Source organism: Tamandua tetradactyla, chromosome 16 (genome assembly GCF_023851605.1).
Source record: "Tamandua tetradactyla isolate mTamTet1 chromosome 16, mTamTet1.pri, whole genome shotgun sequence".
Taxonomy (NCBI): domain Eukaryota; kingdom Metazoa; phylum Chordata; class Mammalia; order Pilosa; family Myrmecophagidae; genus Tamandua; species Tamandua tetradactyla.
This window is the reverse complement of record NC_135342.1, coordinates 5,698,751-5,725,284: the sequence shown is the minus strand read 5'-3', so window position 1 is coordinate 5,725,284 and position 26,534 is coordinate 5,698,751. Positions and strand designations below refer to the sequence as shown.

At 50.8% G+C, this 26,534-nt stretch overlaps 2 protein-coding genes and 2 long non-coding RNA genes across 18 annotated transcripts in view; 2 read left to right on the top strand and 2 right to left on the bottom strand.

Moving 5' to 3' along the window:
* Window positions 1-1,932: 1,932 nt before the first annotated feature.
* LOC143658673 (uncharacterized) lies at window positions 1,933-18,656 on the bottom strand. Of its 10 annotated transcripts, none has more exons than XR_013163283.1 (6): window positions 14,850-15,579; window positions 14,218-14,357; window positions 13,167-13,264; window positions 9,749-9,892; window positions 2,271-2,388; window positions 1,933-2,041 (listed from the first exon to the last, which is right to left on the bottom strand). It is a non-coding gene; the product is annotated as an uncharacterized LOC143658673 (long non-coding RNA). The 10 variants fall into 10 exon arrangements; XR_013163278.1 differs by lacking the exons at window positions 1,933-2,041; window positions 2,271-2,388 and adding exons at window positions 5,207-8,273; window positions 18,390-18,656 and having other exon boundaries at window positions 14,850-14,911; XR_013163279.1 differs by lacking the exons at window positions 1,933-2,041; window positions 2,271-2,388 and adding exons at window positions 5,207-8,273; window positions 15,643-15,862 and having other exon boundaries at window positions 14,850-14,924.
* MYADM (myeloid associated differentiation marker) lies at window positions 15,742-22,746 on the top strand. 5 transcript variants are annotated; one of them, XM_077130835.1, is made up of 4 exons: window positions 15,742-15,871; window positions 16,603-16,751; window positions 18,962-19,027; window positions 20,425-22,746. In XM_077130835.1, exon 4 carries the CDS (start codon window positions 20,427-20,429, stop codon window positions 21,393-21,395), a length of 969 nt encoding a protein of 322 aa, XP_076986950.1. In that variant the 5' UTR covers window positions 15,742-15,871; window positions 16,603-16,751; window positions 18,962-19,027; window positions 20,425-20,426; the 3' UTR covers window positions 21,396-22,746. The 5 variants fall into 5 exon arrangements, with proteins under 5 accessions (XP_076986950.1, XP_076986952.1, XP_076986951.1 ...); XM_077130837.1 differs by lacking the exon at window positions 16,603-16,751 and having other exon boundaries at window positions 15,763-15,871; XM_077130836.1 differs by lacking the exon at window positions 15,742-15,871 and having other exon boundaries at window positions 16,513-16,751.
* The window catches only part of LOC143658674 (uncharacterized), a 14,385-nt gene continuing 6,706 nt past the window's right edge, over window positions 18,856-26,534 (bottom strand). The window contains exons 3-4 of one of the 2 annotated variants that reach the window (XR_013163287.1): window positions 19,658-20,071; window positions 18,856-19,463 (exon numbers count right to left, since the gene is read on the bottom strand). This is a non-coding gene — a long non-coding RNA (uncharacterized LOC143658674). Of the gene's footprint in view, window positions 20,072-26,534 lie in introns of both variants that reach the window. The other variant, XR_013163286.1, reaches the window with a different exon arrangement.
* The window catches only part of PRKCG (protein kinase C gamma), a 19,337-nt gene continuing 18,172 nt past the window's right edge, over window positions 25,370-26,534 (top strand). The window contains exons 1-2 of the mRNA XM_077130833.1: window positions 25,370-25,679; window positions 26,136-26,167. Coding sequence (XP_076986948.1) covers window positions 25,510-25,679; window positions 26,136-26,167 — 202 coding nt within the window. The 5' untranslated portion in view covers window positions 25,370-25,509. The remainder of the gene's footprint in view (window positions 25,680-26,135; window positions 26,168-26,534) is intronic.

Genomic DNA, 26,534 nt, shown 5'->3' with positions numbered 1-26,534 from the left:
GTAGGAAAAACACATATCCACTCAGAGGTGATAAAACTAGAAACGTCAGTACTAGAGAACTGAACATGAGAAGTCATTTATCCCTCACGGCTCCCACTCACATTCCAGTCTGCATCCCTTTTCACAGTATTTTCGATCCCTGAGTTTCTTCCTCTGAGTCCCTTCAGACACCCAGAGCCTCTGGAACAAACTTTTATTTCTCCACTTTTTCCCACATTGGAAATGATTCTTTCTGCTTCTAGTTTCCATCCCACTTTCACAGAGCTTGGGGGTAACTCCTTATGTTAAAAAAAAAATCTTTATTAATAAAACCAATTAACATACAACATGAACATTCTTAACATATGAATATTCCATATTTGATGTGCAATCAAAGGCTCACAATTTCTTCATATGATTGTATATTGATCACCATGATAATTTCTCAGTACATTTATAACACTCCAGAAAAAGAAATAAAAAGAAAAAAGAAAAAACTCATACATACCACACCCCTTACCCCTGCCTCTCATTGACCACTATTATTTCATTCTACCCAATTTATTTTAACATTTGGGGTAACCCCTTATTAATGACCATACTCCAGAGGCAAACTAGGTCCTTTTCTCCCTGTGCGACATTTCATTTTCTTTTCAACAATCCCCTTTGTGCCAAAGTTATCTCCTTTCCTTAGCTAAAAATAACTTTTGATGGACAGAAATTATTTATTTGAAGACCAATTTATCACTTTTTCATTTGTTCCTGAAGCATTTGTGTCTTGTTTGAGCAATCTTTGCCAATTTCCATATGACAAAGTTGTTTTTGAGTGACTTATTTCCAGACACTTATTGTTCTGTCTTTCACAGTTAGACCTGTGAGCCATCTGGAAATGTATTTGGGGTATGGTGTGAGGTAGGGGTTATTGGTTCAGCACTGTGTAAAAAGCACTCCATTATGAATTTGTTCATAAATCAAGTGGCTTCATATGTGTGTAACTGTTTCTGATTTCCATATTGTGTTTCGTCATTCATGTATGTATCTTTGTGACAATCACACTATGATAATACCATATCATGACAACCACAGTATTACGTTTTGACAAGGCTATAGAGTTAGCCTCATTTCCTACTGCAGTTCCTTTATCTCTCTGAATCTGCCGCTTCAGGCTTCTTCCTTTGTGCATTCACACATTCTTATTCCTGTGACTGGACTAGGCCCAGACTTCCTGAGACTCTTTCAGTGGAGGTGGCTTCTTATACCTCAACTCTCAGTTCAAATGTCAACCCCCAAAATGCCCTTCCCTGGCCACTCAGTCTAAAACAGACCCTACATTCCCTATATCTTTTAATTTTCCTATTAGAACCATTGCTATTCAAAAACACTTTTTTTCAATTTTATTGAGATATATTCACACACCATATAAATCATCCAAAGTATACAATCAGTGGTTCCCAGTATCACCACATAGTTATGCATTACATCTCCATGATCAATTTTAGAACATTTTCATTACTCCAGAACATAAATAAAATAAAAATAAAAATAAAATCCTTCCATGCTGCTTATTCTTTCCCCATTGTTGACCCACAGTATTAATGTAGTATATTTGCTACTGTTGATGAAAAAATATAAAAATATTACTGTTAACTCTACTCCATAGTTTGCAATAGGTACATTTTTCCATATACCCCTCTTTTATTAACTCCTCATAATAGTGTCATACATTTCCTCTAGATGAAAAACCTTTTAAATATTTTTTATATTTGTGCAATTCAGCACAGTCACAGTCCACCCCAAGATTCATTTATAACTTCCCAAGCAAAAGCAAGTTCTTCATGTGCCCATTTGAAGGACACGAGTCTTTCTCCCTCCCTTTACTGCGTGTGCGGGTGGCTGTGAGCTTGTGTCTTTGCCTCTGAGGTCTCCCCCTTCCCTTGGAATAATTACCCTCTTCCTTTATCTAGGAGGGATGCCCTTCATCCGTACAGTCCCGTCGGGGCCCCGGCTCTGCCCAGCTCTGCATGCAGCCCTGAGGTGTTCTCAGGAACTTCGGCTTGACCGGCTAAATTTAGAAAGAGAGACCGCAAGTAGTTCAGCCCTGGATGATCTGAAATGACATATGTTTATGGAAGGCTCCTGTGTCCTGGGCCCCACGCCGGGTCACATAGGGCACCCAGAGGTTAACGGGACAAGTTCCCCGAGGGAGCCAGATGTGCTGGAGAAGGGGTGGGGGTGGGGAGGGGTGGGGGAGGGGGCAGGGTGCTGCCCCACAGGATTTCAGCTGCAGAAACCTTGGCCTTCGTTCCTTCAAACCGTGAGTCTTTGATCCGCACTATTTTTATCTGTGAACTTGTGGAATTTCTGGGATTGTAACATTTTTCTGGTGACAGGGTCCCCTGTAGCCTGCTCCTGGAACGTGACAGAAAAAGGCATCTGTATTCATTTGGCATCCTAAGGCTCCTTGCCTGGCAGGGTATAAATAGTTCATTGAAATGCATGCACAGTTATGTGTTTTGACTTGGTAATATATTTACCGTGGCAGAGACCTCAGAAAATACAAAAGGGTAGACAGTGAAAAATAAGTCTCTCTCCCATCCCAGTTTTCCAGTTGCCCAGTTCCCCTCTCCCTCTGCTCTCTGTATCTTTCCAGAACTATCCATTGGTGTATGTATAAATAAATAACATATATGGACATAGTCACACACACACAATTGTTAGCATATAGGGATGAGACATTGCTGTAAGTATTTTACATGCATTGAGTCATGTAGTACATATATATGATTTTTAAATAAGGAATGCATTAATGTATTTAAAATTAAAGATGTATTTATATATTTTTAAGAACTTTCATTCCCGCACCTCTACCATGCACCTCATTTTTTTTTAACCCTCCCTTAGCGGTCACCACTCTCATTAGTTTTTTTGTGTATCCTCCCAGTGTTTATGCAAATGTAATAAAACAGGAAGTATCCTTATTTTATATTGACTCACACAAAAGCAGGTATCTTCAAACACCATTCTGCTCTTGCTTTTCTCACATAAGACAATATAATCTAAAGATTGCTTTGTTTAGGCAAATATGGCTTCCTAATCTTTTCTTAAATGTGCTTTATTAGTTTATTTTTCCAATCCCTTATAGATGGAAACTTGCTGCATTTCCAGTGTCACAAGGATGTTGATCAGGGGGCTGTATGTATCAAACATTTCCTTTCTCACCCACCCCCACTTCATCTTCCAAACAGAAGATCTTGATATAATTTGCTTGAAGACAATAGTGAGCATCTGTTAATGCATTCTGCCTTACAAGGAAAAGGAAAATAGTTTCATGGTGGCTGAACCTCCTCCCGGCCACACCAAGGGAAATTCCCGAAGACCTCCTGCTTTAGGGCAACTGAGTTTGCTACTGTGATTTTTGATTGGCAATGACGGAAGTTATCTCTGGATTTCTAAAGCAGAGTGGGAATTTATTGGAAGGCCATCGAGAGAACGGGGTACCCGGGAAGACTGGAGAACGAGGCTCAGGAATTTGGCAGGGAGCGAGGAATAGGCAGCCGAAAGGGGAACGCATCCAAGGCACCCCATGACCACAGCTGGTCAGGACACTGCCTCGGCCACCGGCACCACTGGACACTCGCCTCCACAGGCAACTGACCGGTGACACCTTCACCCCTCTGCACCCGAATTTTCCTACCCCCCTGCCTTTCGCCTTCCTGGTTCAAGGCCCCAGGGAGAGGCATCCAATTGCAGGCACCCTCCCTACCCGGGAGTAGGGGGCAGGTCAAGCCTCCTGAAGCTTCTTTGTGAGTTAGACACGGGCTCCCACCAGTATGCCCACAGTGAGAAATTACTCCAAAACAAGATGGAGGTGGAGATGCTGGGAAGCCCCCCAGATATCCAATGTTGGCTACAAGGTCCATATATGCTTGAGTCCTACAAAGGACATTCTGAAAAGCAGTAGCTTTAGACATTCTGACACTGGAGACCAGAGAAATCCATTCACAGAGCAGGCGCTGGGGACTCCAGGGGCCACAGATGGGTAACACCCTTTTATCGGGCACCCTTTCAGCATTTAGGGGGGTGTTCTAGTTTTCCAGCTGCCAGGATGTGATGTACCAGAAACAGAATGGTTTTTAAAAGGGGGGATTTATTAAGTTGTAAGTTTACAGTTCTAAGGATGTGAAAATGTCCCAATTAAAGCAAGTCTATAAAAATGTCCAAATTAAGGCACCAACAAGATGTTACCTTCACTCAAGAAGGGCCGATGAAGTTCAGGTTTCTCTCTCAACTGGAAAGGCACATGGTGAACATGGTGACATCTACTAGCTTTCTCTCCAGGTTTCTTGTTTCATGAAGCTCCCTGGGTAGTGTTTTCTTTCTTCATCTCTAAAGGTCCCTGATTGCGTGGGCTGTAATGAATCTTATGGCTCTCAAGTTCTTTTCCAAAAACGTTTCCTCTTTTAAAGGATTCCAGTAAACTAATCAAGACCCACCTGGAATGGGTTGGCGGCACAACTCCCTCTAATCAAAGGTTAATACCCACAGTTGGGTAAGTCATATCTCCGTGGACATAATCTCATCAGGTTTCCAAAGTGCAGTGCTGAATAAGGATTAAAAAATGGATCAAGATTGAAACATGGCTTTTCTAGGGTACATAATCTTTTCAAACTGGCACAAGGGGTGATGTGATTTTTTTTCCTGCTTAGCTCTGTTAATATGATAAACTTCTTTAATGGTTTCCTAATTTTAGCCATCTTTGTATTCTTAGAATGAACCCCTCTTGGTCACAACGTACGATGGTTTAATATGTTGATGGAATCTGAATGCTGAAACAGGCTGAAACTCCCAAACCATGAGTGCTCCATTCTGAACATAAAGAATTCATGCTTTTCAGTAGTGCTAACAACCCTGAGTGCTCGGATGTGGCTAGTGGGATCAAGGAGCTGAATTTTTAATTTGACTTGCATTGCATTATCTTAAATTTAAAAGCTGATGTTGATTCCATTATTAGATATCTTTTAGGTATGTTTGGACAATTTGAATGTGTGATTTCTTTTTCTTTTTACTGTAAATGCTATGAATTCTTCACAGATCAACATCAAATATTTCCCGTGAAAACTTAGCATCGGAACTGAGATATGCTTTGCATGTTAAACACACACTAGATTTTTTTTAGCATTCTTTTTTAATTAAAAAAATATAACAAACAAACACAAACATTCTTAACTACACACTAAATTTTAAAGAGAACCATGAAAAATGGTGTAAAACATCTCATCAATATTTTGGGTTTAATAAAATATATTATGAAAATTAAGTCCACTTGTCTTTTTAAAAATTAAGCTACCAGGAAATTTTAAATTTCATATGTGGCTCCCATTGTTTATTGGACGGTACTAATTCTCATTATAACTCAGTACAAATATTGGGTTCCCATATTGTACCATATGAGTACAAATAACTCATACGGTAACCACTGATATTTTGTCTTAGTTATAACAGCTAAACTAGCATCTTAACTCATCCATGAGTCATTTATTCATTGGTGCTAACTAAATGCTGGTGTTTCAGTTTGCTAAAGCAGCTGGAATGCAATATACGAGACATGGATTGGCTTTTACAAAGGGGATTTATTAGGTTACAAACTTAGAGTTCCAAGGCCATGAAAATGTCCAAATCAAGGAATCCAGAGAAAGATACTTTGAAGAAAGGCCAATAATAGCATCCGGGGTTCCTCTGTCACAGGGGAAGGCACCTGGGGATATCTGCTGGCTCTTCTCTCCAAAATGTCTTCAGACATTTTCTTTCTTACTTTAAATGTCTCTGACTCCCTCTCATAATGGACTCCAGGAAAGGATTGAGACCCACCTTGAATCAGGTAAGTCAAATCTCCTTGGAAACATCTTATCGAAAGGTCTAATTCACAGTAGGTCTGCACCCACAAGATTGGATAAAAGAGCATGGCTTTTCCGGGGTACATACAGGTTCAAACCAGCACATTGATGTGTGTGGAATCCCCTAGTGAGGGTATGTCACGAGAACAGCAGAGGGCCCAGGAAAGAGCTCTGAGGAATTCTAATATTTAACGGCCAGGAAAAGGAGCATGGTCATGCAATGAAGGCAGAGGAGGAACCCAAGGGAGCAGAAGGAAAACTGGGAGAATGATGTGCCACATGACCCCCAGAGGACAGTGTTGCCAGCTGGAAGAAGATGCTAGCAGCATTGGTGACTTAAGAGAGAAAAAAGATGAGAACTGAAAAAAAAATTGTTTCAAAAAGGTAGGGAATGGCCAACTGAATTGGATACTCCAAAACATTAGGTGAAATGAAGGTGAGAGATGCAAAGGTGGGTTGGTCATCGGTGACTGTAGCACACAGAGTTGTGGTCACCCAAAGATGTCCACATCCTAATACCCAGAACCTGTGAATATGTTACACGGCAAAGGGAGTATGAAGGTACAGAGAGAATTACCGTTGCGAATCAGATGACCTTAAAATGGGGAAAGCATTCTGAATTATCCAGGTGGGCCTAAATAGAATAACGAGGGACCTTAAATGTGGAAGAGGGAGACGTGTCAGAGAGATGATATGAGGACTTGACTGTCCACTGTTGGCTTTGATGATGGAAGGACCAGGAATGCCGACTGCCTTTAGAAGCTGCAAGAGGCCAGGAAACGGATGTCCCCGAGAAGTTCCAGAAGGAATGCAGCTCCACTGACACACTGATTTTAGCCCAGTGAGGCTCATTCCAGACTCCTGACCCTCAGAACCCTGAGATAATAAATTGGTCGGTGTTGTTTTAAACCACTAATTTGTTACAGCAGCAATAAGAAACTCATACGGTAACCCAAACAAAATCCATTTCCATGGAATGGTGGGGCTGGAAACCACATTGGAGCAAGTTAAGGAAGGAATAGCAAGGTAAGAGGAGCCCTTGAGCAGAAATACCTGCTTTGAGTCACATGGCGGACACACTCTAAGATGAGCCCTTGTGATCCCACCTTCCAGCATTTATATCCTCCCCCTGAGGGTTGAGAGGACCTGTCACTTGCTTCTAAATAATGGAATATTGTGAAGATGATGGGATACCACTCCCATGAGGATGTTACACTCTATAGCAAAGGTGATGGAATGTCTTATAAGACTTCCTGCTAGCCAGCTTGCCCTAGAGCCACAAATAAATGAATTTTACCAACATGCTGAATTAACTTTTTGGACAGATCAATCCCCCATCAAGCGTCCATTGGAAACCCCAGCCTTGGCCAACACCATGACTTCAGCTTTTAGGAGAACTGGCTAAACTGTGCCCAGACTTCAGGACCACAGAAACTATGGGATAATAAGTGTGGGCGATGGTTTGAAGCAGTATGTAGAACCAGAAAAGCATGTTTTTAAAGCTAATCATTCCCGTGGGTGTGGACCCACAGTAAGTAGGATCTTCGGGTAAACAGGATCTTAAGTTGAGATGTGGCCCTCCTCATACACAGTGGGTCTTAATCTTCTTACTGGAGTCCTTTGTAAGTGGATGAAACACACAGAGAAAGACACAGAACCTAAGAGAAAAAGCCAAAGAAACAGAGAGGAAGCCACTGAAGCTAGAAGCTGGAAGCAATGAAACCAGCGAGAAGGAAGAGACCAGCAGATGCCACCATGTACCTTGCCATTCTGACAGGAGTCTGGAATCGCCTGCAGTCTGTCTTCAGGAAGAAGGGATCATCATTTTATTTTTACTGTTACTCAGACATGTTCTAGTTTGCTAGCTGCCGGAATGCAATATACCAGAAACGGAGTGGCTTTTAAAAAGGAAATTTAATAAGTTACTAGTTTACAGTTCTAAGGCCATGAAAATGTCCCAATTAAAGCAGGTCTACAGAAATGTCCAATCTAAGGCATCCAGGGAAGATACCTTGATACAAGAAGGCTAATGAAGTTCAGGGTTTCTCTGTCAAGTGGAAAGGCACATGGCGAACACGGCATCTGCTAGCTTCCTCTCCAGGCCTCTTGCTTCATAAAGCTCCCCCAGGGGCACTCGCCATCATCTGCAAAGGTTGCTGGTTGGTGGACTCTGTCTTGGAATCTTGTGGCTTTCTCTCTTGTCATTCTGTCGTGGTCCTGTAGCTCTCTCCTCGTTCTCAAAAACCAACCATCTCCAAAATGTCTCCTCTTTTATAGGGTTCCAGTAAACCAGTCAAGGCCCACGTAGAATGGGATACAGAGATATGGATGTTTGGAGATGCTTGATGTCCAATAGATGTTGCCGTGTGCCTCCCCATGAGATGGGAAGCAAGCCAGAACCTGGAGAGAGCCAGGGGAAGCCAAGAGATGAAGGTCAGCCCTGGAGAAGCACAGTGAGCAGCCCCCAAGGAGCAGAGGCTGAAAGCAACGGAGCCCAGGAGCAAGGGGCCAGCAGATGCCAGCCACGTGCCTTCCCAGCGGACAGAGGCATTCCTGACCCATCAGCCTTTCTTGAATTAAGGTATCTTTCCCTGAGTGCCTTAGTGTGGACATTTTCATAGGCCTAGAACTGTGACCTTATTAAATTCCCTTTTTAAAAGCCGTTCCATTTCTTGTGTATTGCATCCCGGCAGCTTATGGGGTGCATCACACAGTCCATCCAAAGCATACAATCAGTGGGTCACAATTTCATCACGTAGTTGTGTATTCATCACCATGATCGCTTTTAGAACATTTGCTTCACTCCAGAAAAAGAAATAAAAAGAAAAAAGAAAAAACATATACGCCCCATACCTCATACCCCTCCATCTCATTGACCACTAGTATTGCAATCTACTCAATTTCTTTTTATCCCTTACACCCCCCCATTATTTATTTATTTTTGTCCTCATTTTTTTTTTAAACTCATCTGTCCATACCCTGGATAAAGGGAGCATCAGTCACAAAGTTCTCATAATCACACAGTCCCATTGTAAAAGTCATATCTTTCTACAATCACCTTCAAGAATCAAGGTTACTGGAACACCGTTCAACAGTTTCAGATACTTCCCTCCAGCCTCTCCACTGCACCATAAACTAAAAACAGATATCTATATAATGCATAAGAGTAACCTCCAGGATAATCTCTCAGCTCTGTTTGAAATCTCTCAGCCACTGAAACTTATTTTGTCTTATTTCTGTCTTGTTCTGGGTCAAGAAGGCTTTCTCAATCCTATGATACTAGGTCCTGGTTCATCCTGGGAGTTTTATCCTTCTTTGCCAGACAGATTTACAGCCCTGGGTGTCATGTCTCATGTAGTGGGGAGGGCAATAAGTTCACCTGCCAAGTTGGCTTAAAAAGAGATGACACATCTGACCAACAAAAGAGGTTCTCTGGGGGTGACTCTTAGGCATAATTATAAGTACGCTTAGCTTCTTTGCAGGAGTAAGTTTCAAAGGGGCAAACCCTAAGATCTATGGCTCAGCCTACTGGATTGGTTTTCCCCACTGCTTGCGAGAATATCAGAAATTCCCCAGTTTAATTTCTTCCTTTCTCCCCAGTCCCTCAAGGGCACTTTGCAAATACTTTTTAATTCTCTGCCCAGCTACTCTGGGATGCATCAGGGCATCACAATAACCTGTACAAACCAAAAAGATCTCACTCCCTATTCAAGATTCCATGTAATTATGATGTTCGAATAAACTGACATCCAAGTTAAATGAGTGTGCTACCAAAAATATAAATTTTGTACAAAATAAATATCTCTTTCTTTGGTCTCACACGGGAAGCTTTAAAATATAGAGCGAATCATCTTTTACCCTGTATTCTGGTTTACCTTGGTCCTATCCAGATCAGCTTTTTCTAGCTCTGGTCGAAGTCTGATCACTTTGTCAGCTTTGTAAATAGTTGCTGAGTGGGGTAATGCTGACTTTCATAGCTTCACAGCTCTAGTTATAAGTCTCTGATGTCACAGAAACACCTGAAATACCAGAAATTCCGGTGAGTGACCAGGTTATACACAAATACCTCAGCATCTTAGAATTTAGAAATAACAGTTACAACTCCAGAATAGATGTGACTGCTGTGAGAGCTTAGAATCTAGGACGCTTTACAATAGGCCCGATCTGATAACCCATGCTTTCGATTTCAATTCCCCAAATTTGAATAACCATACTTTTGACTTCAGTTCTCCAAATTTGGATATTACAGTTAGTCCATATGCGTGAGGCATGATAATACTGTCTTTTTGTTTATGGCATTTCATTCAACATACTATCCTCAGATTTCATTCATCCAGTTGCATGTCTCACAACTTCATTCCTTCTGGCAACTGCTCAGTAGTCGGATATATGTATACACCAAATTAGGCCACCCCCATCTATTGCGAATTGCAAACACTGCCACCATAAACACCAGTGTGCAAATGTCTATTTGTGTCCCCACTCTCAGTTCTTCTGGGTATATACTGAGCAACGGGGTTTCAGGATCCTATGGCAGCCCCACCCTTAGCCTCCTGTGGAGCCACCACGCTGCCCTCCAGAGAGGCTGCAGCTCACAGCTTCCCTACCAACAATGAATAGGTACATCTCTTTCTCCACATTTTCTCTAGCACTTGTATCTCTCTGTTTATTTTTGAAGTTTTATTTGCACATCGTACAAAAGAAGATGTCATCTTGATGATGCCTTGATTTTGACATTTGCATGGACTCAGAACTGGAAGCTTATAAACTAATAAATCCCCATTGTAAAAGCCAACCCAGTTCTGGTGCATTGTATTTCTGCAGCTGTAGCAAACTAGGACACTGTGCATTGTTTTAAACCACTAATTTTGTGGCAATTTGTTACCTGACATAGATAACTAATATAATGAGCCTGGACTGAAGGAGAAGTTGACAGAGACTCGGAGTTCTTGATTTTTTTTCCCCATAGGATAATATTTAAAAACTAATGACTAGGGCACTGCAAAGGTCGTTTCATGGTAGAATTCTTGCCTAACGTGCAGGAGACCTGGGTTTGATTCCCGGAGCCTGCACATGGCCAAAAACAAAACAAAACAAAACAAAAACAAAAAAACTGATGACTATTCTCCTATAAAAAAGGAAAAAGTTCTGAAATATGCTTCAACAAGGACAAACCAGAAAAGAAATAAAGTGGACACAAAAGGACAAACATCGTATGATTCTACTTATATGAAAGAACTAGAATAGGAAAATTCATAGAGACAGAAAGCAGTTAGAGGTTACCAAGGGCTGGGGGAGGGAGGAAATGAGGCGTTATTGAGTAATGGGGCAAAGTTTCTATTTGGAGCGACGAAAAAGTTTTGGAAGTACAGAGTGGTGGGTGATGGTTGTATAGCATTGTGAATGCAATTAATACCACTGAATGCAATTAACTTTAAAAGGTTAAAATGGCAAATTTCATCAAAATAAAAACGTTCAAAAGTCAATGACAGGTTCTTTGAGCAGAAGATGCTGGCTTTACAAAAGAGAACAGACTCGCATAGAGTTATGAGAAGAAGGATATGTTAAAGGATAAAACATTCAAAAGGAAACATTTGGCCAATGAGATGAGAAGAACTTGTTTTCTATTATAGGATGGTGGTCGTGGAAATGTACTCGGGTGTATGGTTTTAATACTGGGAAGTTGGGAGGTTTCCCAGTTGATGGTTTCTGTTGTTTCTCTAAAAAAAAAAAAGGCAAGTCATAGGCGGAGAATGAAGGGGAATGAAGGTGTCAGAGGTTGAAGAAGACAGAAATAGCGTACTTGCCACCGTGGAGGAAGAGAACGAGTTGCCTAGAGAATTGTATAAGGTTGTCAGTAATGTTGAAGGCACGCTTGAATTTGGTGATCATGAATTTATGGCAGAAATATTCTGCCTGGTAATGTAATTTCCTCTTTTCAGGGAAGCATGAAAAAAAAAAAAAAAACAACCAACAATAATAGATGGGCTTTTTTTTTTTTTTCCAGATGAGGGCAAGAAAAAGAAGGGCAAAGGGTGTCAGGTATTGACATTTCAGTGTTTATTGAAATGATGGATCATGGGGTCAACTTTGAATAAAGGGAAAAGTGAAGAAAGGAAAGCGGAGGGACCAAGGGTTCCTATCACACTAAGAAAAGGTCGTAGAGGACGCTGCTGAGAAAACAAGATGGAAGAAGTGGTTGTTGGGAGAAGTGGGTGACTGTGTGGGTGTGTGTGGTGGACTGGAGGTGAGGGCGGTGCTAGGGTCTCTAAGTCAGTGCCTCCCAAACACTTGACCTCACGGGCAAATAGAAACACGAAGATGTTTTCACAGCAGGCTGGGGTAAGCAGAGGAGCTTGCCACAGCCAGGGGCAACGAGACGGCTCTGAGGGCTGAGGGCGCCAACACCTCAGCCCATCTACAATCTGCTCATGGCACATGGAAGATCTTTAGAGAACTTTGAAAACATCTGGGGAAAATGAGGGGAGTGGCCAATAGGTAAGCAGATAAAACTATGTCATAGTTAGATAACCTAGTCAGAGATCTTTCCTAGGGGATAGAGCTATGCCAACAAAGACTAGAGAAGAAAGGACACATGAAGAAGAAATTGTGCCTAAAGGAGAATTTGCTGATCCTGGAACAGTTCCAAAGGGCACAGAGCAAGGGTGTGGAAGGCCTTGAGCAGAGAGGAGCTGGGGCAGCAGGTAGATGGAAGACTGAGAGTGTTAATATCTAGGAAACTTCCTCCTCCTGCAGGGGGCTGGCTACATAGCCATCTCCATCCTACCCCACCCCCCGGTTCGTGTCCACTTCCACAGGACCCTCAGTACTGGAAATTCAGAGCACTAGCCAGGGACCTCCAATTGCAGCAGCTATTCCAGATGTGATCTCCTTGCTGGATCAAACCAACCCAGCCCTTGGCATCTGGTAGGGCCAATCTGTTTCTCTCTATCACAGTAGGCAGAGAAACCAGAAGTGGTTTGCTTCCACCTGGAACTGTGCAGATGAGTCAGGACTGGCCCCCCAAGACGTGTCCACACCCGAATCCCTGGAACCTGTATTTTGTTACCTTATTTAGAAAAAGGGCCTTTGCAGGTATGATTAAGTTAAGAATTTTGAGATGTGGAGTTCACCCTGGACCATGTGGGTGGGCTCAAAATGCAACAAGCATCCTTATTCCTTAAGAGAGGTCAAGGAAGGTCTGAGACTGACAGAAGAGGACAAAGAAGACACAGACACACACAGAGGAGACTGGAACCACGTGGCCATAAAACAAGGAACGCCTGCAGTCACCAGAAGCTGGAGGAGGCAAGGAATCCGTTCTTCCCTCAGGCCTCTGGAGGGGGCGCGGTGCTGCCAACACCTTGATTTCAGAGTTGTGGCTCCCAGAGCTGTGAAATGATAAATTTCTGTTTTCAGTGAACCGTGTTGTAGACGACAGACTGAGGTTAACATACCAATATAAGAATGTTCTTTCATGCATTACAAAAAATGTGTGACACTATTACAAGGTGTTAATAAGTTGGTATATGAGAAAACTACACTTAATGTAAATTGTATAGTTAACAGTAATATTTTAATATTCTTTCAGCAGTTGTAACAAAGGTACACACTCATGCAATATGGAAATGTATTTTTACATGTTTTCTATAAACATAATTAAAATAATAAATAACAATAATTAAAAAAAACATTTATGCTAAGTGAAAGAAACCAGATACAAAATACTACTTATTGTATGATTCCATCTATATAAAATATAAATATAAATAAATTTATGGAAACAGAATTAGATCAGGGGCCATTAGGGTCTGGAGGATAGAGGGATTGAGAGATGACTGCTAAGGGGTGTGGGATTTTTCTTTTTGGAGTAAAGAAAATGTTCTAAAATTAACTGTCGTAATGAATGCACAGCCTTGTGAGTTTACCAAAAGCCACAGATCGATTGCACACAAAGGATGAAAATATGACGTGTGAATGTAATCACAATAAAACTGCTTTCAAAAACTGTTCCTACATAGGAAAACAAAGTTTCTGTTGCTTGAAGAAACCCAGATCGTGGTTATTTATTACAATAGCCTTGGGAAACAAATTCAGATGTGCAGTAGTTTCCCCACACCTCCCTCATGTTACATTCATTCTCTGGCTCTGTTCCACAATCAATGCTTCAGGAAACTTGATCTTTTACTTGATATCCATAGATATTCTAGTCAACTATATTGATGATATTATACTTAGAAGTTCTAGTTAGTAAGAAGACACAGAGATTCTGTATGTCCTACTCATACACATACATGCCAGAAAAATGCAAGATAACCTCCAAGGAAGTTGCACAGCCTATCACCTTGGGGGAATTTCTGAGAATCCAATGTTCTGAAGAGTATGGAAAGTTCCCCTAAAAATGACGAAGTTGGGCGAGCCGCGGTGGCGCAGCAGGCTGAGTTCTCACCTTCCCCTCTGGCAAACTGCGTTTTTTCCCGGTACCTGCCCATGCAAAAAAAAAAAAAAAAAAAAGGAGAAAGAAAGAAAGAAGTTGCTACACCTTAAATCTTGGGCTACTAAACAAAAGAGATAAAAATCCCCATTCGAGTAAGTATTAGTCTGTTTTGTTCTCGCATAGGAAGCACTCAGAATGAATAATTTGTTGGTGAATGAAGAAACCTTTCAGATGGACCCCAAATATGGAAAGATCTGTATCCCAGGTGAACTCTCTCCCCAAAGCCTCTATTAGAGACTGCTGTTAGCAGCCAGGTAGACAAGATGACCAACCTGTGGCTGTCACTCAGCCTCTTTCCCCAGCTTCCCCAGTGCTTGCTTGACAGCTTATCCACAAGATGGCTATGGCGGATTATTCGCAGACATGCCTCACTGAGGTTTCACCAGGCATGTCATTGATGGGTGTCCAACTTGCTGGCACCAGCCCCCACCCCGGAGCCCCCAGTGAGGCACTGTTTCCTGGGACACTCAGCCAGATACCTGGTCACAAAAAGATTACATTGGACCTCTTCCATCACACACTGGGCAGCGATTTGTCCTCCCTAGAATAAATAACTGTGGGTTTGTTAGTTGCTCTTTGCCCTTCACACTTCTGCCAGCAGCAGCAGCATGGATTCACTGAATAGCCCTATTCACCATCATGCTAGCAAGGACAATATTGCTTCTGATCAAGGAACTCGATTTATTAGGAAGGCACCCACTGGGCTGGACCTGTAGGAGACTGGGTTTCAGCACCAGGCTGGTGACAGCCGCCTGAGGATTTGGATTCTGAGGGGTGCTGGATGACACAGATCTGGGGATCCCGGGGTGTCTCTGGTCAAGAACCCACCCCATGACTCAGTTTTCAAATGTTTGCTTGCTGCGGGCTACCCTGAACTCCACTGCTGAGGGGTTTTAGAATCTAAAGGAGGAAGGCGTCCCCCAGAGCCCACGGCGTCGGAACACTGAATAGCAAAGTAGGGCCTGCCCCTGGACTATTTGGGGTCGACCAAGACTGCCACTCTGGGGTCGGGCAAAGAGAACTGGTACTGACCGGAATGACTGACTTAGGCCGGGGCGGGGCGTGGATTCTGCTATACTCGGGGGGGCCAAGGAGGCGTGCGCACAGAACCTGGAGAGGTCCCTGGGGCGCAGGGAGACCCCGCGTCCTTGAAGGGGCCAGGCTGCTGAGGGTCGAGGCACTGAAGTCTGCGCACAGGCTCTCCCCGCACCCCCCACCCCTCTGCAGAGCGCGAGGCCCGCGGGTCCCCCCCCACCCCCAGGCCTCACCCACCTCCGCAGCTCCCGGGCCGCTTCCCATCGCGAGACTCGCGCGGCTCCCACCCTGGACCTCGGCCCCCCAAGCCCCCTCGTTCGTCCACCCGGAAGGCTCCCGGCGGCGGCGGCGGCGGCGGGGGTAGGGGTGGGGTTAGCTCAGCCCCGCGGAGCAAACTCAGCTGTCGCCAGCCCCGCCCAGCGTTACCCGCCAGCCAGGCCGCGCCCGGGGACGGCGGCGCAGCGCGGTGAGTAGCCCGGCTGGGAGGGAGGCACCCCGGCGCCCCGGGCCTCCGCCCCGCCCCTGCCCCGGGCCCGGCATCCCAACCCCAAGCTTCCTCTTCCTTCCGGGCCGCGTCCATCCGTTCCAGGGCCCCAGAGTCGCCCATAAGGGAGGTCTCCGCCGCCGGGTTCGCGGTTCCTCCCTGCGCCGCGGTCGGGGCATCCTCGGCAGTCCGGGTGCCTTCCCCATAGTTGCTTCCAGCGCCCGACCTAGCGTCCTTCTACGACCCAGGCTTTGGGCCCCTCCCCGTACCCGGGAGCCAGGAATGCAGGCCAAAAATATCTCTCCCTAGCAGACCCAGGAGGCTCGGCTTCCAACCACATCTGTTCCCCAAACCCAGGAGGCTGGGCCGCGAGCGAATGCTGCTGTTTTGAGCCGGGAACCTGAGCCCCCAGCCCAGCTCCCCGTGGGACCCAGGAATTCGGGCCCCCAAGGGCTCCCGCCTGGGACGCAGAAATTCTGCTCAGCTCCCCCTCCCCCCTCCCCATCCCCGCCGCAATCAACTGGGATATCTGGGACTCAGGAATCCGGCCTCAAAGCCCCTTTCACCGCGGGGCCCAGGATTTGGGGACCCATCCCCTCCCCCCCCCCCACGTTCCTGAAATACAAGAATCCAGCCTGCGCTTTTCCAGGGACCCAGCAGTTAGGGGCCGGGCTCAGAAGCCCCTAAGATACCCTCAACCCTCTCCTCCTTAGGATCCTAGGAGACGGAGGCTCTGGCCCAGAAACCCCATAAAAAACAGGGACCGGGTCCCCCCACCCCGCTGCAGCCCAAGTGTCCGAGGGTTCCGCCATCCTCTCCGAGCGGAGCCGGAGCCCAGGAAGAGGGAGAGTGGAGAACTGAGGTGTGTGTGTGCGTGTGTGTGCGTGTGTGTGTGTGTGACGGAGGGCCTGGACTGGGGGGTCTCAAACCTAAACAAACCCAAAACAGATGGGTTGCTATGGCCATGGCCTTCCCCAGCCTCCCCCGGAGACGTCCCTGGGGCTGTGTCCGGGAGGACACTCCCCTAGAGCCCCCACAACGCCAGCTGTTGTGTCTTCCTGTTTTGTCGTCACGGCAACGGTGACCTCAGCCCTCCACCCCCACGGCTGCTCGGGAGGGAGGTCAGCTAGAGTTTTTAATTCCCCCGGTGGGCGTGGTCCCATCGAGGCCACGCCCCCGGGGGGGACGGGGCGAGGGTACCCCGGATTCGGGCTAGGGGAATTCCCTGCCCGGGACCGGGCAGGGCGCGGGAGCTCGGTCTCCGGCCCCGCCCCCGGCCCCGCCCGCGCTCCCTCCCCAGCCCGCCAACCCCACCCCGCGCGCAGACCCTTCCAGTGTGCTGCTGTCGCCTCCTCCTCTCCAGCCGCTGCCGCCACTGGCCGGGAGGTGAGGCTGAGGGGTCGCCAGAGGATGGGAGCAGCGGACCTGGGGCCTGGGGTGCAGGAAGAGGGGTGGGCTGGGATTCAGAATATCTGGGGTGCTGGAAAGACTGGGAGTGCGCGGGAACTCCGGGGTTCTAGGAGAGGAGGGGGCTGGGGTCTGGACGCTTGCACGCGAAAGAGCAGGGGATAGGGGCCCTGAGGGATGAGCCCCACAGGCTGAAGGGGGTGGGTGGGAATCCGGACCCTCCCCAGGAGGGGAGGAGCTTGGGGTTGGGTTCAGATCCACTGACCCCTGTCCGTAGATCCGCTGACCCCTGTCCCTACCGGGTGAGAGAATCCCAACTTCGGACTCCCTGAACGGCCAAGGGCTCCTCCTTAGAGTGAGGCCGGAGCTGAGAAGCCCCCGGTCCTGAGGCCCGGAGAGGACAAGGTTGAGCCCAGCATCCCCCGGCCGGGTGTCCGGGTGGTCAGAACGGAGGACGGAGTCTAAGGACCGCGCTCTGGGGTCTGGAGTGACGTGGGGCGGGCACGAGGGGCTGGGTGTGGCGCGGCGTGGCGGGGGAGTCCTCCCGTGTTTTCCACAAAGCCCCAAGGGGTATTTGCTCCTCCTGCCTTCTGCTGCGCATTCCTGCGCTGTGACCTCAAGCGACGGCTGGGGGGCCCCCGAGGGCGGGGACGGACCCCACCCCTTAGAGGACTGGGCGAGCGGCCGCCCTACCGACCCACCTCGGAGCCGAGGCTGAGTGGACCAAGCGCCTCCTCGCTCCTCGCTCCTCCCTCCTTGGGGCGGCTCTAGCGCGCCTTCTGGAGCCCAGGAGGCTTCCTCCCTGCGACTGCTGGAGGGGCGTGGGGGAGCAGGGGGTGCCCGGCTCCCGCGTGGCATACCGGGGTGTCCCGGAGGGGAGGCCTACGTTTTCCTTTTTGAGATCCGCGCCCCGGAAGGGGGCGTGAGGTGTGGCCACTTGTCTCTGGACTTGCTGCCAACACTGTGAAGTTTCCGGCCTCGAGGCGGGCACCTCGGCAAGACCGACCCAGGAGTCCGGGTGTCCAGCCCACTTCTCTTTTGGAGGTCCAGAGCTCAGGCCCCCAGCCCTTACTTGTGGGGTTCCAGAACTCACCCTTTTAAAGCCCCCGCAGTTCGGGCTTGCAGCCTTCGCCCTCCGGGACCTGGGAGTCGGGGCTCCCACCCTCCGGAAATCCAGAGGCCGGAGAGGGGGTCCCGGCACCGCCTCCCCAGTCACATTCCAGACGGCTGAGCCGAATCGAGGTCCTTATAAGGCGCGCAGACGCCGGGGCTGCCCGGGCTGCGCGCCACCGCAGCCACCGCCCACGGCCCTCTCGCCCGCCACCCCCGCGGTGGCCCTGCGTTCCGCCAGGTCGAAGTCACGCACGCCCCCACGCCGCCCGCGGGCCCTGCACCTTCGAGGGTGGGCTCTGGGCTCCTGCCTACGCACTTCGCCGACGCGAGGCAAGGGCAGGGGCGGGGCTCCTGTGGGGTTGCCGTCAGGACCCCTGCGGGGCTGGCGGCCAGATCCTCGCCCCAGCGGGGAGCCGCGCCCCCGCTGCACAGCTTCCCCCGGCTTCCCTCGGCCCGGTCGGCTGGTAGCCCGGGCCCCAGGAGGGCGGAGCCCAGTCCCGGCCGGACGCTGATGTCGTCTCTCTGTCCTGTCTCCTGAACGGCGGTTTCCAGGTGTCCGACCCAGTCCTCCTCCAGAGCCGGATCTCCCTCCGTCTGGGTTCTGAGCTAAGGCCGCCGGTGAGTGGGCCGGGGGCTCGGATGAGCGAGGAGAGTGCGAAATTTATGGGTCTGGGGGGGGAGCCGGGGACCTGGGACTCCTAGGTCCTGAGAGAAGGGCCCGGAAGGCTGGGCTCTTAGGGAGAAGGTCCCATGCACGCGGGTACCTGAGGAGCAGCTTGTTCAGGGCACCTGTCTGCTCCCAGAGCGGCCTGGAGCAGGGACTGCTTGGCGCAGAAGGGGTTAAGGCCACATAGTGCACTCCTATGCCCTCTTCTCTGGAAGGAGGAAGTTTTTATTGCCCTGTGGTTGAAACAGATCTCCTGAGTTCTTTGGGGGTGGCAGCTGAAATATTAGACATTTTAGGGCCTGAGGAAGGATCTGGAACCTGCTTCGCAACACGCTGGGCACCTGATCCCTGCAGGGCTTCAGCAGAAGGAGGTAACAGCTGCAGGTTCTAGAGGGACACAGGGAAAAAGCTAGATTCCCAGTGTGCAGGGTGTCTGGTATGCTTAGGGCTGAGGCCCGGCGTTCTGAGGTCTGAAACCAAATAACTGACCGCTGGAAGGGTGGGGACGGAATCTGGGCAGCAGAGGTTGCCAGAAGTTGGAGAACCAGCTGGTTGGGTTCTTCCTGGGGGGCTGCACTTACTGTTCCTTGTTGGGGTGCAGAGAGGAGGAAGCTCAGCATCTTGGGGCTGAACTTCTGCAGGCCTGAGTCCCTGTTGGGTAAGGAGACTGGAGGAGGTGCTGCCAAGGGTTCAGATCCAGCTGTAGACGGAGGGGAAGAATGCTTGGCCTTTCACAAGCTGGGAGCAGGCATCTGCTCTGGGAGAACAGGTGGAGTGAGAACCTCCGAGTCCTGATCAAGACGGAGGCTGGAAATATCTAGGCCTCTTAGGTGAAAGAGGGAACCTGGGCACAAAGCCTCAGGTGCAGAGCCCTGGGGACCCAAGGGGCAGAAGTTGTGAGATGCAAGAGGCGGCCTCTTGACCTGACACATGGGGTGGAATGCTTTGGCTCCAGAGCTGGAGAATGTAGGCAGGGCCCGTGCAGCCTTGAGTGCCTGGAATGGAAAGAAAGAGCAAGTTTTATAGTTATTGGGTCCCAAAGAGAGGAGAGGGGCCTCTTAGGAAGGGGAGAGATTGGGCCTAGATTTCCTGGGTTCTGACATGGGTGGGAGGAGGAAGGAACCTGAGTCTCTAGAGAGGAAGGGGCTAGAATCAGGGTGAATAACCCAATCCTGTGTGGTTTTTTAAACTGCCAACTCCGTGTTCAAAGAACCTCCTAGCTGGAGCCCAGATTCTTTTGTTCCAAGAAGGGAGGGGCTGGCCGCCTGGACCCCACCCCCCGGGTTTGGGGGAGGAGGCCTGGGGGCCGGCACCCCAGGGTTCTTAGGACACCCTCTTTGCCCCTCAGCCATGCCGGTGACAGTGACCCGCACGACCATCACCACCACCACGTCGTCATCCTCGGGCCTGGGCTCCCCAACCATCGTGGGGTCCCCCCGGGCCCTGACCCAGCCCCTGGGCCTTCTGCGCCTGCTGCAGCTGCTGTCGACCTGCGTGGCCTTCTCGCTGGTGGCCAGCGTGGGCGCCTGGACGGGGCCCATGGGCCACTGGTCCATGTTCACCTGGTGCTTCTGCTTCGCCGTGACCCTCCTCATCCTCATTGTGGAGGTGGGCGGCCTGCAGCCGCGCTTCCCTCTGTCCTGGCGCAACTTCCCCATTACTTACGCCTGCTACGCCGCCCTCTTCTGCCTCTCGGCCTCCATCATCTACCCCACCACCTACGTCCAGTTCCTGTCCCACGGCCGCGTGCGGGACCACAGCATCGCGGCCACCACCTTCTCCTGCATTGCCTGTGTGGCTTATGCCACCGAAGTGGCCTGGACCCGTGCCCGGCCCGGCGAGATCACCGGGTACATGGCCACCGTGCCTGGGCTGCTCAAGGTGCTGGAGACCTTCGTGGCGTGTGTCATCTTCACCTTCATCAGCGACCCCCACCTGTACCAGCACCACCCGGCCCTGGAGTGGTGCGTGGCCGTGTACGCCATCTGCTTCATCCTGGCCGCAGTGGCCATCGTGCTGAACCTCGGCGACTGCACCAACGTGCTCCCCATCCCCTTCCCCAGCTTCCTCTCGGGGCTGGCCTTGCTATCGGTGCTCCTCTATGCCACCGCACTCGTCCTCTGGCCCCTCTACCAGTTTGACGAGAAGTACGGAGGCCAGCCCCAGCGGAGGCGCGACGTGAGCTGCGGCAACAGACACACCGACTCCATCTGCCCCTGGGACCGCCGCCTGGCCGTGGCCATCTTGACCGCCATCAACCTGCTGGCTTACCTGGCCGACCTGGTCTACTCTGCCCGCCTGGTCTTTGTCAGGGTCTGAAGGACCTCGCGGGGGTCCCATGGCCCAGCCCCCAGCCTCCCTGTCCCTTCTCCCATATGGGCTTTCTCAGCTCCATTCGTATTTCTTCCTCCTGGCTCCCATTTCTCCAACCCATCTCATTTGCTGGCCCACCTGCTCTCTCTTTCTCTTCTTTTTGCTCCTTTCCTCCCGTCTCCCATTTCTCTCTGGCTCCTTTTCTCCCTGTTTTGCTCTGTTGCCCATATCCTCCTTGGCCTCCGAGCTGTTTTTCTCTCTCTTGCTGGTCTCCCTGTTTGTTTTCCACCTATAACCCGCCCACCTCCTTCTCATTTTTCTTCTTCCAGTTTCCTCGGGAGCCCCCAGGTCTTCCTTGCCCCTCTTCTCCACCTCCAAAGGTGCTGAGCTCCACACTTTCACCACCCCACCCCTCATTGCAGCTATTCATGTCCCGGAACCCCCAAGGGGCCTTGTTGCCAAAGCATGCCTGCCTGCCCTCGCTGTGCCTTAGTCAGCATGTGTGTGTGTGTGTGTGTGTGTGTGTGTGTGTGTGTGTTCAGGGGGTTGGGGGTGGGCAGGGACTGGGCCATCTTTCTTCCAATGTCCCTTTAAGATAAAAAAAAAAGTCTCTGGAGGTCAATAATTCCCAATGGACGCAGGCCTTTAAGCACAGACTCGGGTTCCCCACCTGACTCCAGGATTTTTGTCTGGCTTACTAAAATCCCACCACCTGGAAGCCACCTTAAAGGAAGCCAGAAGGGGATGCCTTCCATCCCAGCTGTTCTCTGTGGGATCAAAAAAAAGGAGCTGGGCCAGGACCCAAGCTGTCTTGAAGACAAATGAAGTACTTGTGGGGGGGCAGCCATTTGGCCCTCTGTCCTCAGTATTAAAAATCACGTGTCCTGCTTTTGCAGGGAGAAGAAAATGGCCACTGCACCCTTAAAGATGATAACAGCCTGCTTTATTATTATTTTTCTTCTTTTTCTGGTCATGAGGGCAAAAATTACTGGGTGGCCCTATTCTTAAAAGGGGAAATTTCTTTTCAATGTCTATTTTTGGGGTGGGGTGGGGGTGGCAGCGATTGCTGCTGCCATAGCTGGAGGAATTGCATTGCTTGAGTGTGTGGCGCACACACGTGTGTTTCTGTGTGCTAGTTGCTTCCTGCTGCTTCCTGCTTCTCTGGGACTCACACGCATAACGTGATATATATAAATGTATAAATATATATTTTATTTTTTTTTAATTCTCTGGAGCTTCTGCTTCCCATCAGCTTCTGCTATCAGTCATAGGAAGAGTCTCCCTTCCCAACTCCCACATTCGTAATGTTCATTTTCAATTTTTTTTTTTTTACCTCAATATAAAGATAAAGGAAGGATCTGTGCTTTCTTTATTATTGGGGAGGGTTCCAGGATAGGGGGCAGGGCCCAGATTTTCTGGATCTGTTGGGAGAAGGGGGTTGGGGCCAGACAACGTTAGACTCAGAAATACTAGCTTAGTCAGATCCTCCAGATTATTCCCTCAGACCAGAAGAGGTGGCTGGGTTAGAAATAAACAAGAGTTCTCCTTCCTTGGAGTCCCACAAGCACCTCAGAAATAACAATGTCCCAATTTGAGTACCGCATCTTCCTTCCAAACTTGACTTCCTCACAGGTTCCCCATCTTATAACTCTCTCAAGGCTAGGAACCGGGGAACTTGTCCTCACCTTCTCCCCATGCCCAGTCAATCACTCATACAGCATGGCCCATTCATCCTCCTAACTCCCATTCATACCCGTCCCTTCTCTCCAGAGACCTGACCCAGTTCAGGTTGCACTTGCCTTCACCTTTGCTATTGCCCCAGCCTCGAACATCCTACTGGCCCGGAGGACAGCCCACACTGGCCCGGAGGCACCCAGATCTGACCCGGCCCTCCCCGGTCACACCCACGTCCCGCTCCACCTTGCCCACGGTAATGTCAAGGCCCCCTCAGCCCCCACTCAAAGCTTACCTTCCCACCATCAGCCCCCTCTTAACTCCAGCTTTAAATTCCCCGAAACAACTGGTCCATAGAAGAGAAAGACAAACGAATTACTCAAGGCAACGAGTGTGTCCCACAGGTCACAAAAGTCCCGGAAATTCCAGGATCATGCAACCCCTTTTCAGCACCTCCACCTGCAAAAGCAATCGGGAAGAGCCAACTGCAACACACTTTTGGTCTCTGCGGCGCCCTCTGAACTCTGACCTACACCCATCCTTTCGTTCTCCAAGGGCGTCAGTCTCCCCAACCCCGCCGCCCCGGTCTCCTGCTGGAATCCCTGGACTCAGGCGCCCGACCGCCCAGTTCCAGGACCCCCGGAGCGCTGGAGGGTGGCCGGGGGATTCCTGGCGCCGGTTTCGCGCTCCTCCCCCCACCCCTTTCCTTTGCCTGAGGGCGGGGCCGCACGTCCGAAGGTGGCTGGGAGGTCGTGGGCGCAGAATCCCATCTCTGGAGTGGAGGAGGGGGAACTCAGATCTCCCACCTCCCCTTCAGGATCGGGGATCCGGGAATCCTGACCCCAAGAGGTCCCCGAGAGCGCGAGGCCGCCGCAGCGCCCCGCCCAGCCGCGCGGTGCACGCCGGGAGAGGAAGTCCTCGGCCTGGCGGCGAGCGCAGCCAGCCCGCAGGCTCGGACTACAAGCCCCAGGAGGCCTTGCGCCCGCAGCCCGGGGCGGGTCGCCGTTGCCCCTGGCAACAGAGCGGGACTGGGCGGAGCCCCGACCAGGAAGCGCGGGGAGCTGGGGGAGGCCCGAGAGCCTCGAGGGAGAGGGCGGTGGAACCTAGGGTGCCGAGGCAGACTGCTTCGCGGGGCAGGCGAGACAGAAGGGGGGCTGCGGCAGAGAGAAACAGGGGTTGAATCACAGAGAGACGTGGGGGGAGGGAGGGAACCCCAGACACACAAAGAGAAGCCCACAGAGCCAGAGACAAATGGAGAGCAGGTCAACAGAGAGGAACAGGGAGACAGACTGGCTGAATCACAGAGACCTGGAAGGAGAGGAAACACGCAGGCATTCAGAGGTCGACAGCCACAGAGACGAGTGGAGGGCGTGTCAGAGAGAGAGAGAGGGTGCAGGCCCTCAGAGACAGCTTGGATCGGTAGAACGGCCAGGCGCAAGCATCCAGGGGCAGGAGGGCGCTCAGAGACGCAGACGCAGAGAGATTCGCGGAGCCAGGGAGACAGATAGAGACAGAGGATTTACAGGAGAGAGAGAGACCAAGACTCAGGAAAGGGCCTGACACAGAGACCCAGAGAGGGTCACGGGATGAATGACTGACGGAGATGGAGACACCGAGAGAAGGGAAGAGATGCAGAAACAAATTCCCAGAGACAGAGAGAGGAAAGCAGACCCGCCCAGAGAGCGCGAGAGACCAAGAGAAAGAGACAATCTCAGAGAGAGACATAGACATAAAAATTCACAGAGACCCAGAGAGATAGCAAGACGTAGAGAGCAAGGGAGCGAGCCTCCCGGTTCACCGATGGATCCCCAGCACTGAGCACAAAGTTTGTTGACTGCATGCATGAAAACAGCGTGGCCCAGCCAGAGATGCAGAGACTCGCGTGCCACCGCGGTGGGCTCACAGGCCCCGCCTATCCCCACCCCAGGCATCCTAGAGGGGGGTTGGCACGCGGCAGGACGACAGATTGCCGGGAGTGGGGGGCAAGGCTCAGAGGATCCCCCGCCCCCCCCCCCGGCCAGTCTCCGGAGTGGGCGTGTGCACGTGTGCGGGGGGGAAGGGCACCGGTCCCGTGTCTCGGGGAGGGGAGCGCCTTTAAGCCGAAACCCCGCCTCTCGGTCGTCATGGCAACGCCTCCCCCCCCCCCCCCCCGGGGCTCCCACATTTCAGCAGGTGCCGGAGCTGGAGCTCCCACCGCCGCCGCCCGTGCCTCTGGCTCCACGGCGCCCCTTCCTTCTGCTCTTCCCCCTTCTCGCCCGCTCCCCCTGGCGGAGCAGGCGCGCCCGGAGGTGCCGCTCCCCGCCCTGCACGCGCGGCGCCTGGAGGTGCCTCGCCCCTCTCCTTCCCATCTCGGAATCTCCCTGGGGCACCTTGATCTCCGTTTCGTTCCCTTGCACCTGTTCCCTCAGATAGTCAGGATCCTGGTTCCTGCGCCGTTCCAGGGGCCATGGCGGGCCTGGGCCCCGGTGGAGGTGATTCAGAGGGGGGACCCCGGCCCCTGTTTTGCAGAAAGGGGGCTCTGAGGCAGAAGGTGGTCCACGAAGTCAAGAGCCACAAGTTCACAGCTCGCTTCTTCAAGCAGCCAACCTTCTGCAGCCACTGCACCGACTTCATCTGGTGAGCGCTGGGGGCCTGAGGAAGAAGGGTTTGGGGGAGTAGACTCCTGCCACAGAAGACCTCCGAGGGAGGAGGGGGCTGCAGCCCAGACTCCTGGGTTCTGGGGTCAGGGGAGCTGGGGGTCTGAGGGAGGAAGGCACTGGGGAGCTTTAGACCCCTGGGTCTAAGGGAGGAGGGGACAGCAGACTAGGCTCCTGAGTCCTGGGAGAGGAAGGGGCAGGAGCTCTGGAGTCCCAGGTTCTGGGGGTGGGTGCGGGGGGCTGGAGCTTGGATTCCTGGGTCGAAGGAAGGGAGGGTGGGGGCCAGGATTTCTGGGTTCTGGAAAGAGGAGTGGTTGGGACTGCGACTCCTGGTCCTGCTGGAGGAAGACCTGAGGATGACGGTCCCCGTGGGTCACAGAGATGCGGGGCCCAGATCCCCCTCCCTGCTCTGACCTTGGGTCCTTGCCTCTTCCAGGGGGATTGGAAAACAGGGCCTGCAATGTCAAGGTGAGAACTGGGGACCTGGACTCCTGGGTCCCTCCGGAGGGTGGAAGTTGGGGCCCCACAGCTGAGGCTGCTTGACACACGTGTTCTCCAGTCCCCAGAGAGGCGTGGGGGAGCCCGGGGCGGGGGGTGTGGCAGAGACGCAGCCTGCAGTGGGGGGGGGGTGAGCTCCGATGGTGGGGCCACAGGCGGAGGTGGTGCTGGGGGCCCCTCCCTCGGCCGGCTGCAGGTGGGGACAGATATTTGGAGAATCTGTTGCCATGGGAACAGGGAGATTTGGAAAAGGGGAGCTGAAGGGGAGGGGGGCCGGAGATGCCAAGTCAGGGCCCCCCCCAGGCTGCTGTCTCCATAACAACACCAACCATCCTAG